Here is a 13,448-nt window from a genome sequence, read left to right on the forward strand (position 1 = left end):
CGTTTTCAACACTTTTCATCCAGTCCTTCCAGCTGCAGAGTTAGCTGGTGCTAGGCTAGCGCAAGTCAACAGTATCTGCTAGCCTGCCACTAAAAACAGTCTTACCCACTCCACAGTACACCCGAGGCAAATAAATTATAACGCCAGACTATCAATGTAAATGTCTGTGTTGATAGAATAATGTTAGAAAAAATTCTGAACCCCTTTAACTCGCTAGAGTGTGAAACTGAGAAAAATTACTTTAAAGTTTCTGTTTTGTCCAGACTAAAGTATTATTGGTAGGACTCCAAAAATTTTACAACTAGTTGCTATAATAACTTTGCCTTTGGATCATGTGCCAAAAATAAAGAGTCGTGCAAAGGCAAAAGGCAATAACTGACATATAATCAATATTTGCTTGCTGTTCACCATACTTACATCCATTAGAAGAGCCCCTAACCAAGGTCTAGTCATCATGGTATTTGTTTTAAATTATATAGAAGACCTTTGGTTGTTCCTATTTAGTGCTATAATGATCAGGATAGTGCGGCAACACTAACACTAACACAGTTAAACAGTATGACAGATAAGTTACTTTGCAGTACAGTATGTACAGTATGAATAAATGCAAGAAATATTTTCTCAATAAAGATAATTTAATTATAACTCAATACAAAATTAAACATCAGACCAAGACATTAGGTGCCCTATCCTGCACCCGGCGCAGCGCAAAGCCTGACGCAAGTGTCTTTGCTAGTTTAAGACCGACCCAGTTGTCAGTTCCCCGTCCAGCGCCCACATGGTTTAAATAGCAAATGCACCTGCGTCCATCTGTGGCCCATGGGCGTGCTGGTCTTGCAGGGAGGTGTGTTCAGGTGCATTCTGGGCGTGCTGGTCTTACAGGGAGGTGTGTTCAGGTGCATTCTGGGCATGCTGGTCTTACAGGGAGGTGTGTTCAGGTGCATTCTGGGCATTCTGGGTATTGCTATCTTGAGGCAGCGTGATCGCGCCATTGACCAACAAAAACCTGGTCTAAAGTCAATAATGCAGCATTTCATTGTTATTTTAACAGCATTAGTAAAATGCTCCTAGGCTCATGCAAAGCGCACGCACACTATGCTTGTTACACACACAGGGACGCACAGCAGCACACACACATGCTGAAGATTACAAATAAAACTAGAACTGCAAGCAGTTATGATGGGGTCCAAGCCACCGATGCCAGTCGCCCCCGATGCCCCGGGGAGCGCGCGAAAGCGGAACCCAAAGCCTGGCGATGGGGAGGCAAACATCAGTAAATATTGAGAGGTGTGAGCTGCGAGGTCTGCGGTAAAATTCTTTGTACAACTTTTGGTCAGGTCCATCGGCAGATGCTATCTACCAGGTTTCGTGCAGATCGGTTGCACCGCCTAGGACGAGTTCGAAAAAGTTGGTTTCGCGCATTGCGTGATATTGCGAAAAAAACCTTTGAGCGGAAATGGGCGTGGCCTATATCATGTGATTTAGCTTGATTCAAGGAACACATGGATGTAAGGATTTCTAATGTGTGATGTGTAATGTGGGAGTGGGAGACAAAAAATATTATAGTGCCACCTAGTGGTCCACGTGTATTTTTTGGTAGGTGTGGTCCATGACCCATTGTCCATCTACCCTGTAAATTTAAAGTTGTTCACATTAGTGTAAGTGGTGAATCTAGACTAGGGTCCCATAGGCCACGCCCACTTTTACCCCTCAGTACCCCACTCTAGAGATGGCCTCAGGGGTGTCCCTAGATGGTAACAATCAAATTTTGTAAAAATCGGATGAGCCGTTCATGAGATATAATCTTTTTGTACTTGTAGTGCCCCCTAGTGACCAATTTGTGTAAAACGTGTGGGGCACCTCCAGAGGGTCATGGCAAACAAGAATCTAAAGTTTGGCTTTTAAAGGGAATGGGAGATGACTCTCTGATTGGTTTATTGCATGTTACGCCCAAAACACACCTCTGATTAATGGAGACACTAAGTACAACCCTTTTGAACCATGCGCCTGGTGCACAGACCCTTTTTTCTGCTGTCAAACTAGCAAAAGTGGATTTGGACACGCCCTTGCCCGCAGGAATCCTAAAATTGCTGAATGTTAGAACATTGTGTCAAATTGGTCGTTATTACTGTGACTTATAAAGTGTCAGGTTTAGTTCCATCATAGTGTTAATAGTGTCAAAAAACGCTGACGTTGTTGTTCAGTAGCTAGCTCAGAGATTATCGGCTAATGAAATTACTGATTTAGCAGGGGGGGTTAACACTTTTGCAAGGCACTGTATCAGTGTCATATTCCCCTTAGGGGCTGAGCCCCCCTAAAGGTCTGATCCTTGATTCGCCCCTGGTTAAGGGTTAAGGGCCACCAAACTGCTCAAGACCCACAGTCAACGAACTCGACTTGGATTACTACTTTTTAATTCTGAGATAACATAGACAGAGTTGACCGACCATTTAGGTTAGCCTACTTTGTACGGACGTTAGCGATAACTAGCTCAGTGCTATTATGGATTTAAGATCTATATAAGATCTGACATGAACACCTGCAAGAAGGAAATATGGCTCAAACACGTATGGATTGTTGTGGATACAGCAGATTACGTGCATTGCTATGGATTATATCTTCCATGGATTATATCGGATTGCATGGAATGAGGTAGGGTGCCTGCGTATTTGATAATTGGTTTTCGGCGTCTGATGTGAGGCTCCGCCAAGTGAGGAGGTGTGTCAGCATCACCGTTAGCGCTACGTGACACAGATTAAATTTAGCTAGCTCCGGGCTGTCACTGACGTTGACAGATCTGAACCATCGCCACTTTATTTCAAAGATGTCGTGTGTATGTTACGTGGTTTGGTGACAATTAAAGAACGGCAAACTTTGACAGTATGACAAAGCCAGAGTACAGTAATATCACGGCGGCACAGTAACATCTCTCTTGATGCCTGGCTAAACAAAGTCAGAACACCGTAACTCAACTTCAGCATGCTGGAACAAAGGCTAAGAGCCGTAACTGTTACGGCATTCTGCTGTGGTTTCTCGTATGGTTTTGGAAGTGACAGTTGTCATAGCCCTTTATTTTCTCGTTAAAACAATCAAATTGACTCACAATATTTATTTACATGATAAAGGAGGTCTCAAATACCCCAAAAACATAATGTTAGAGCGTTTTGCCTTTGTAGGGCAGTATTGCAGCCGGGGAATGACTGTAACGGCACTGTAGCAGCACTTTCTACCTACAGTATATATAGTATAGTTGTGACATCAAAACCGTCCTGACGGCTCGTTTAAAGGCACAGTTTCTGAATACAGGCTGTGTGCATTTCTCTGTGGATGGAGCAATTTGATACTTTCACTGTATTTATATAGCACCTTGTCTTGATGTATAATAAGAAAAGAAATCTCTATTTTTACAATATGGGACCTTAAAAAAAAAGCCTGGTTATCTCTTTATTTTTTTAATTTCTTACATTATTTAAGAATTTACAGTACATGAGCATTTTGAAGAAGAAAACCAAAGGTTGTATCAGTAAGCACAAAAACTGAATAAAATCAATGACTTGCAACATCTCACCTTTCTCTTGTTAGTTGGACAGACGTACAGGTAACTCAGGACAGTCTTGGATCCGACTTTGTCATTCATTCTCTCATATGTGGAGCCATAGTCAGTAGATCTGAATGGAAGAAATAAAGGGAAACAGTAGAGTACATAAAACTGAAACGAGCACACTGATAGTTTGCTGACAATCTAATGGCTAAACAACCCGACTAAAGATTACTGGGACACGATTCATGTCAAATGATATGGATTTTGCAGTGATGAAAAAGAATGCAATATCACACCCTAGGGTAAAACAACAAGCAGATAGAGTACAGGCTGCTATGGTACTGTACTCTGTGCGAGAGTAAAACCTCTGGCAATGGAACAAGAGAAGGTTAACCAATCATCTATAGCTGCCAACGAAAACGAACCATTCGAAAAGGTCTGGGGACCCAGCACTGTAAATAATTAATTCTCTCCCGATGACTACCATGAAATAAAATGTGACGAGTGCAAAAACATGTGGATGTCCCTGAACCCATGGGCTTTAATAATTTAACAGTGGGAATGAGCCTGTTAGCCAGCCTAGTCCCTAGAAACTCCACATGAATCCATCATCGCTAGTAACTACCAAATCTCCCTTCAAGTAGAATATCACAGCATTTACAGGGCTGTATTCACTTGTCCCTTTTTTATGTCAAAGCTGCATTCATGTGCCCAGGAATTTCAAATATTCCTCTCTGTGGGGACAGAAGCACCCACCCACAACTTTCGCATTACTCCCATTTGGATATGTAGTCTACTTCATAGTGTTATGAGGAAAGTGAAGATGTTACCTATTTCAGCATTAGTTTTCTTAGTCAGAGCCTGCTGCTTGTGCTCCTTCAGCGGGAAAAGCGTTTTAACAACATTGCAAAGAGATTTCTCTCCTTCAAATTCATTCCAGAGTGCCTCTGAGAGACGCAGTAGTAGCTATGATTACAAAGCACAATAATGAGTAAGACAGACGGCATCATTTCCACAGCATATTCAAGTAGAGGTGTGGGAAGAAGTGCTGCAATGAGAATGATCCTGATTTGGAGCAGGGGCAGTGAACTATATCGTTGTTGGCCTTTGTGTAACACTGTTGGACCCTCCTGAGAGGAGACTTCATAAATAGCATGGAGACATATGTTGTTTTTGGCATGACATGGGTAAGCACAAGGGCCAGGCGTGCCTTCATCATCTAGTCAGCGTAATGCATGGTTAGATTTCTTTAATTAAAAGTGGGGGTATGTTTGGAGACAGCTGACAGCCGGGAGATGTCAGCTTTCAGGTGTGGACCAAGATCAATTGTGACAGATAGTCTAGCTAGCTGTCTGGATTTACCCTGCAGAGATCTGAGGAGCAGTTAACCATAGTCCTCACAAATCCACCAGAGGTTAGAACGCCAACACAAAGGAAGAGGAAGGGGACGGACATCCGGCTGAAAATGAGGGACATCCGGCAGAATTTCCGGCGGCACCAGAACAATGTCTCCGTTCTCCCAACCCTCCCCCTAAACCCTGTTCTTCTCCTCTCTTCCCTCTTAGTAGGGCTCCATGGCAGATCACTGGTTAGGACCACAGCCTTACAACCAAGAGGTCCTGAAATTGAAACCCGGGGGGGTGGGGGTAGAATGGTAAAGTCAAAAAGCTCATCGAGGCGTGCCCCCAACCTGAGTCTCAATCCCCAGGTTCCCAGATGTTCCAGCCCCACCATAACTCCGTTCGACCCCTTTCATCCCCCAGCAGACCCCCTTTTTCACCCCTATCCTCGACTCTAATTATCCCTCTCCTCTACCTTAATCCTCCCACCTAACATGTTTGAATAGTGAATCCACTGATTGACTATTGGTGGCGGTAACATGCCAATAAACTTGCATCAGCAAATGCCTGGGGAAAAAGACAAATACAAGGAAGCAAAAATAGAAGTAAGTAATGCAGACAGCATCTTTAAAAAAAAAATCATCTTTGCAAATGTTTTAGGAGGAAGGAAATGTTTTCAACATGCGTTTTCGGTCTAAATGATACACACAAGAAGAGGACTCAAAAGGGCCCCTTTAAAGACATACATTATTATTATTATCTTTTCTAGATATGTGAAGAAGCGTTGGGAGGCTTTGATGACTTACAGAGAAGCATCTAAGGCAGGGGTCACCAACCTTTTAGAAACTGAGAGCTACTTCATGGGTACTGAGTCATACGAAGGGCTACCAGTTTGATACGCTCTTCTGAAATAACTAATTTGCTCAGTTTGCCTTTAGTTATATATGATTATTAATGATTAATGATAGTCATCTATGTGAAGACACTGATCACGTTAATGATTTCTCATTATCAATAATTATCAACAATGACTTAACAAGGTGGGAAACAGATAATGTCAATATTCAATTTTCATTTTTAGAACAGGCCTGAGGGCTCCTCATGTGGTCTTTGGGGGCTACCTGGTGCCCGCGGGCACCGTGTTGGTGACCCCTGATCTAAGGAAATCTCGATTGAGGAGAATTAGGAAGAAGCAGTACAGTTTAACCAGGAATTAGTGTTATGTAGCGCTATCCCAATTCGGAAGTTCCTGACTTCCTGAAGGTGTATTTAAACTCATGGTGGAGGTTTTAAGGTTAGCTGAACAACAGTGTCAACCTGACCATACTGCAGTAGAGCCTTATCTTCCCTGTGTGTGTGGACGTTATCTAATTTTGGGACCTTGGGAGCCTTTTGTTATCATACAGCTGCTCGGTCTCCTTTAACTCTGAAGACCCAGAGTTTTACCTACGCCTGGTCTACAACTGTTTCCGAATTGACCATGTTGGGCTTTAACCTGAATGAGACCTGGGGGGGTACCACTGTCCTAATTTAAGTCCTATTCATACGGGATTAGTATAATCTGGGGATCTCGTGTGATTTAGAAATTACCCCCTCTACATCTGAGTTTCGTGTGGCGGATTTGCACAGGACAAGCGAAGCCTTTGATTTTAATAGAATTTATTGACTTTATCTGTACACCAAAAGTTGGGTACCGGGAGGTGCGCGAAGGACAGCCAGGGCGCCCTGGCCGTCCTTCGCGCACCTCGCGGCCAGCGCACTTGGGACGAGGTCGCGTATCTTTTTGGGCCAGGCGCTGGTTACCAGAGGTGCATCCCCTATCCCCGCCGCGGCAGCACCCATACAGCATCACCATCAGCCCTCGGACGAAGCCACGGGGATCGCTTTGACTCAGGGACGGAGGTCTCCAGTCGGGCAGTGCTCCAGACTAGGTTGGTCATGAAAGGCGGCGTCCGCAGCTGCCCCGCAATCCCATATCCGTCTTCGCAAAAGAGGGATAAAAAGGTGCACAGGAAACAAAAACCTTGAAAAATGATATACGACCCCGCCAAATCACAGACATGTCGATTCACATGGTATTGATATTATCACAGGACCTCGGTATTCAGCGAAAGATGGTTGGTCATTTGGGGGGGAATTTTTACTTGACAGATTACAGCCGGTTAGCACGGGATCAAGATCACAGACGACCTCCGTAATTATGACAAATAACTAGAGGTCCCCAGGTAATACTAATCCCGCCTGAATAGGGCTTTACACAGAATGAGTTCATAAACTGGAAATTCTACCCCAATTTTCACATAAGGCAATTTTGTAGGCTCTTGTCAATTAAACCAAGCCGGTTCCTGAATTTAGAAACTTTAGAAACCAGTGTGATCTACAGTGGTGGAGACTATACATGCAACACCTGCATACAATGTCATTCAGTACAATACAATAGTCCTGTGGTAAATATTACCTCTGGGATTCTCATAATATTCTTATAATATTCAGTGTAAAAAGTTAAAATGAGTCCTGTAATTTGCTTACTGTACAGTGAAGAACATGTTTTTAAAAAAATATATATTTTAGTTCAATTAAATTACCAACTTTACATACAGCTCAGTCGATGCCAGTCATTGCCTATAATGCCTGACAAATACAATTAAGTTTTCCACAATTCCATTTGGACAAACTGAAGTCTTTGTTGCAGGCTCAGGGTGTGCTCCTGCCACATGTGGCTGCCCTTGGCTCTTCTAATCAAGTTAAGTCTTCAGGAACTGACAAGCCCAATTTGACCTGTACTTTTAAGCATTCTCAGTGATGCAGAGAGGATTATCCATGCTAACATTTTGATAATACATCTATTATTGTAGTGCCTTGTTTCACAAAAAAAGGCCTACTGCTTCTATTGTTTGAAAAAATGCCAGGCTTTAAGCCCAAACTTACAGATTGTGGTGTACTACTTCATTTTAGGTTTCTCTTCACTGATTGTCTGTACAGTTAAGAGTTGATTTTCAGATTTATACTGAATACGTTTAAGGATTAACCTCATGTTGTATTTGGGTCAAATTTGACCTGTTTTCAAAAAATTGTATATCCGAAATATAGGACGTCACAAACAAAACGTCAAACAAAGGGGCAAAGACATTGGAAAAAGCAAAAAAGTGTAGAAAATAGTTTTTTTCATGGTCGATGGGAAGACAACACAAGGGTTATGGACTTAAGTTTTTTATTATATAAGGATAGTAAAATCCACTTCTGCAAATGCCCTGTCATCTATATGCCTCTGTCCACATTTGGCACTGGAAAAAGTCCTATTATTGTGAAAACCCTGTCTTAAACTCCAGGACACTGACACCTTCTGCCTGGCAACAAGAATAGGGATGTAGCATATTTTTCTAGCTGATATCCTGAACAGTGACCAGTCAGACAGGCGGGTGTCTGGAGAGATGCATTTCTGCCTATTTGCTCTTTGCAAAACAGATGCAGGTCTGGTGTGACTGCTGTGTGCCACCTGTCATCATCTCACAGCAGAGCACACCGTTTTGGGGCTGGACCCTCTCAGCCTTTAGAGCTCTATTTGATGCAAAGCTTTGGTGAAATAATATGATGGTTACTTACAGTGGTGGAACGTAACGAAGTACATTTACTCAAGTACTGTACTTAAGTACAAATGTTGAGGTACCTGTACTTTACTCGAGTCTTTTCTTTTCATGCCACTTTCTACTTCTACTCCGCTACATTTCAGAGAGAAATATTGTACTTTTTACTCCACTACATTCATCTGACAGTTTTAGTTACTGGTTACTTTACACATCATAGTATGCTCATTTTCAGGTTCATAATTGTATTTAGAGATTATAACAGAATAGGTTTACATGGTTTAATTTTCAAAAAACACCATATTTTTGAGGGTGTGCCCTGACAGTATCTAGGTAAGGACTACTAGCCAGTCAGAAGCAGAATATGAGGGTGTGCCCTGACAGTATCTAGGTAAGGACTACTAGCCAGTCAGAAGCAGAGTATGAGGGCGTGCCCTGACAGTATCTAGGTAAGGACTACTAGCCAGTCAGAAGCAGAGTATGAGGGCCCTGAGAGTACCTAGGTAAGGACTACTAGCCAGTCAGAAGCAGAGTATGAGGGCGTGCCCTGACAGTACCTAGGTAAGGACTACTAGCCAGTCAGAAGCAGAGTATGAGGGCCCTGAGAGTACCTAGGTAAGGACTACTAGCCAGTCAGAAGCAGAGTATGAGGGCGTGCCCTGACAGTATCTAGGTAAGGACTACTAGCCAGTCAGAAGCAGAGTATGAGGGCCCTGAGAGTACCTAGGTAAGGACTACTAGCCAGTCAGAAGCAGAGTATGAGGGCCCTGAGAGTACCTAGGTAAGGACTACTAGCCAGTCAGAAGCAGAGTATGAGGGCCCTGACAGTAGCTAGGTAGGACTACTAGCCAGTCAGAAGCAGAGTATGAGGGCCCTGACAGTACCTAGGTAAGGACTACTAGCCAGTCAGAAGCAGAGTATGAGGGCGTGCCCTGACAGTAGCTAGGTAAGGACTACTAGCCAGTCAGAAGCAGAGTATGAGAGCGTGCCCTGACAGTAGCTAGGTAAGGACTACTAGCCAGTCAGAAGTAGAGTATGAGGGCGTGCCCTGACAGTAGCTAGGTAAGGACTACTAGCCAGTCAGAAGCAGAGTATGAGGGCGTGCCCTGACAGTAGCTAGGTAAGGACTACTAGCCAGTCAGAAGTAGAGTATGAGGGCGTGCCCTGACAGTAGCTAGGTAAGGACTACTAGCCAGTCAGAAGTAGAGTATGAGGGCGTGCCCTGACAGTAGCTAGGTAAGGACTACTAGCCAGTCAGAAGCAGAGTATGAGGGCGTGCCCTGACAGTACCTAGGTAAGGACTACTAGCCAGTCAGAAGCAGAGTATGAGGGCGTGCCCTGACAGTACCTAGGTAAGGACTACTAGCCAGTCAGAAGCAGAGTATGAGGGCGTGCCCTGACAGTATCTAGGTAAGGACTACTAGCCAGTCAGAAGCAGAGTATGAGGGCCCTGAGAGTACCTAGGTAAGGACTACTAGCCAGTCAGAAGCAGAGTATGAGGGCGTGCCCTGACAGTATCTAGGTAAGGACTACTAGCCAGTCAGAAGCAGAGTATGAGGGCCCTGAGAGTACCTAGGTAAGGACTACTAGCCAGTCAGAAGCAGAGTATGAGGGCCCTGAGAGTACCTAGGTAAGGACTACTAGCCAGTCAGAAGCAGAGTATGAGGGCCCTAACAGTAGCTAGGTAAGGACTACTAGCCAGTCAGAAGCAGAGTATGAGGGCCCTGACAGTACCTAGGTAAGGACTACTAGCCAGTCAGAAGCAGAGTATGAGGGCGTGCCCTGACAGTAGCTAGGTAAGGACTACTAGCCAGTCAGAAGCAGAGTATGAGAGCGTGCCCTGACAGTAGCTAGGTAAGGACTACTAGCCAGTCAGAAGTAGAGTATGAGGGCGTGCCCTGACAGTAGCTAGGTAAGGACTACTAGCCAGTCAGAAGCAGAGTATGAGGGCGTGCCCTGACAGTAGCTAGGTAAGGACTACTAGCCAGTCAGAAGTAGAGTATGAGGGCGTGCCCTGACAGTAGCTAGGTAAGGACTACTAGCCAGTCAGAAGTAGAGTATGAGGGCGTGCCCTGACAGTAGCTAGGTAAGGACTACTAGCCAGTCAGAAGCAGAGTATGAGGGCGTGCCCTGACAGTACCTAGGTAAGGACTACTAGCCAGTCAGAAGCAGAGTATGAGGGCGTGCCCTGACAGTACCTAGGTAAGGACTACTAGCCAGTCAGAAGCAGAGTATGAGGGCGTGCCCTGACAGTAGCTAGGTAAGGACTACTAGCCAGTCAGAAGTAGAGTATGAGGGCGTGCCCTGAAGATATATAACACAATAAAGGAAAGGGAAAAAGCCAAAAAGCATAATATGAGCACACAAAACACATGTAGTTTATAAAATCTGATGTTTTATTATAAATTGAACTACCAACAATATAACGGCCTACAAGTCCAGCTGAAATGATTAGATGTTCAACCCACTTTTAATGCTCTTTTTGACACTTTTTGTTGTTTCTAAAATGTGAGGATTTTTCTGCATTAAGTACTTTTACTTTTAATATTTTAAATACATTTCCTGATGATACTTACATATGTTTAACTTAACTAACATTTTCAATGCAGGACTTTTACTTGTAACAGAGTATTTTTACAGTGTGGTATTAGTACTTTTACTAAAGTAAAGGATCTGAATACTTTTTTCCACCACTGCTTACTTATCGTAACCTGAGTTCTTTGTACACAGAGCCCTCATTATTTTACGTCCAATACCAAAATTCCGTGCCGACGTAGGAGGTAGTGTGTCCTTTATGTACAGATGTAGAAGTTAAAGTGGTCGGGCTGATGGGTGGGCATGAAATGTGTCAGACTTTCCTGCAGGAGGCTGTAGTTTGTGTCCCATCGCAGAAATGTAATTAACCTTTGTGACATGTCCATCCATCCATCCATCTTCTTCCGCTTATCCGGTAACGGGTCGCGGGGGTAGCAGCTCCAGCAGGGGACCCCAAACTTCCCTTTCCCGAGCCACATTAACCAGCTCCGACTGGGGGATCCCGAGGCGTTCCCAGGCCAGGTTGGAGATATAATCCCTCCACCTAGTCCTGGGTCTTCCCCGAGGCCTCCTCCCAGCTGGACGTGCCTGGAAAACCTCCCTAGGGAGGCGCCCAGGGGGCATCCTTACCAGATGCCCGAACCACCTCAACTGGCTCCTTTCGACGCGAAGGAGCAGCGGCTCTACTCTGAGCTCCTCACGGATGACTGAGCTTCTCTCCCTATCTCTAAGGGAGACGCCAGCCACCCTCCTGAGGAAACCCATTTCGGCCGCTTGTACCCTGGATCTCGTTCTTTCGGTCATGACCCAGCCTTCATGACCATAGGTGAGGGTAGGAACGAAAACTGACCGGTAGATTGAGAGCTTTGCCTTCTGGCTCAGCTCTCTTTTCGTCACAACGGTGCGATAAATTGAGTGTAATACCGCACCCGCTGCGTCGATTCTCCGACCAATCTCCCGCTCCATTGTTCCCTCACTCGCGAACAAGACTCCAAGGTACTTGAACTCCTTCACTTGGGGTAAAGACTCATTCCCTACCTGGAGAAGGCACTCCATCGGTTTCCTGCTGAGAATCATGGCCTCAGATTTAGAGGTGCTGATCCTCATCCCAGCCGCTTCACACTCGGCTGCGAACCGATCCAGTGAGTGCTGAAGGTCACAGGCCAACGATGCCATCAGGACCACATCATCTGCAAAAAGCAGCCCACCGAACTGCAACCCCTCTCCACCCCGACTACGCCTCGATATCCTGTCCATAAATACTACAAACAGGATTGGTGACAAAGCGCAGCCCTGGCGGAGGCCAACTCTCACCTGAAACGAGTCCGACTTACTGCCGAGAACCCGGACACAGCTCTCGCTTTGGTCGTACAGAGATTGGATGGCCCTGAGAAGGGACCCCCTCACCCCGTACTCCCGCAGCACCTCCCACAGTGTCTCCCGGGGGACCCGGTCATACGCCTTCTCCAGATCCACAAAGCACATGTAGACCGGTTGGGCATACTCCCAGGCTCCCTCCAGGATCCTTGCAAGAGTAAAGATCTGGTCCGTTGTTCCACGACCAGGACGGAATCCGCATTGTTCCTCTTCAACCTGAGGTTCGACTATCGACCGAACCCTCCTTTCCAGCACCTTGGAGTAGACTTTACCGGGGAGGCTGAGAAGTGTGATACCCCTGTAATTGGCACACACCCTCTGGTCCCCCTTTTTGAAAAGGGGAACCACCACCCCGGTCTGCCACTCCTTAGGCACCGTCCCCGACTTCCACGCAATGTTGAAGAGGCGTGTCAACCAAGACAACCCCTCCACACCACACCCTTTGTGACATGTGTCATTTTTATAACTTTTAATATTTGTCATTCATATTTTTATATTTTGAATATTATAGAATTACACAGATCCCCCGTTTTTATGTGTGACTAACAGTGTGTTTTTACCCCTTTAATTGTTTTAAATTTTTGGATTTTTATGTTGTTATGTAATGTTTTAGCACTTTATTTCAGCACTTATTTTACTAACATTTGCGATGGGGATGTGTGTATCTTTTAACTGCAATGGCAAGCAATTCAGTAAGCACTTATAGTGTTCCTTTTAAATGTGTTTTATAATTTTAATGAATTCATTATCATTTAATTTCTATTCATCATTGTTTAAAATTGATTATCATACTGTGACGCTGGGCATTTCTTTTAATCCAGCCGGTAAAGACATCAGGATAGATGGGGGAACTTATTCATTAAAAAGCATTTTGTTTTGTTGCTAAACTTTGTAAAATGAGCGGTGACGTTAAATCACCTGTTTCCTGTATCCTAAGGTGGCGTCTATTTGCTGGATTTTTCCTTTTTTCCGTTGTTAACTAGCAAATAAGTCCACTGACGGTATAACGTTAATGTTCATATTTTGGCAAAATGTTTAGTAATGGCAGCAGTAGTGGTCATAGTGAGTGAA

At 44.5% G+C, this 13,448-nt stretch overlaps 1 protein-coding gene across 1 annotated transcript in view; it reads right to left on the minus strand.

Annotated features, from left to right (window-relative positions):
* The window catches only part of LOC116048446 (VPS10 domain-containing receptor SorCS3-like), a 1,378,075-nt gene that overhangs the window by 156,474 nt on the left and 1,208,153 nt on the right, over positions 1-13,448 (minus strand). The window contains exon 3 of the mRNA XM_036000488.1: positions 3,569-3,668. Coding sequence (XP_035856381.1) covers positions 3,569-3,668 — 100 coding nt within the window. The remainder of the gene's footprint in view (positions 1-3,568; positions 3,669-13,448) is intronic.

This window comes from Sander lucioperca, chromosome 4 (genome assembly GCF_008315115.2).
Source record: "Sander lucioperca isolate FBNREF2018 chromosome 4, SLUC_FBN_1.2, whole genome shotgun sequence".
In the NCBI taxonomy this organism is placed as follows: Eukaryota; Metazoa; Chordata; class Actinopteri; order Perciformes; family Percidae; genus Sander; species Sander lucioperca.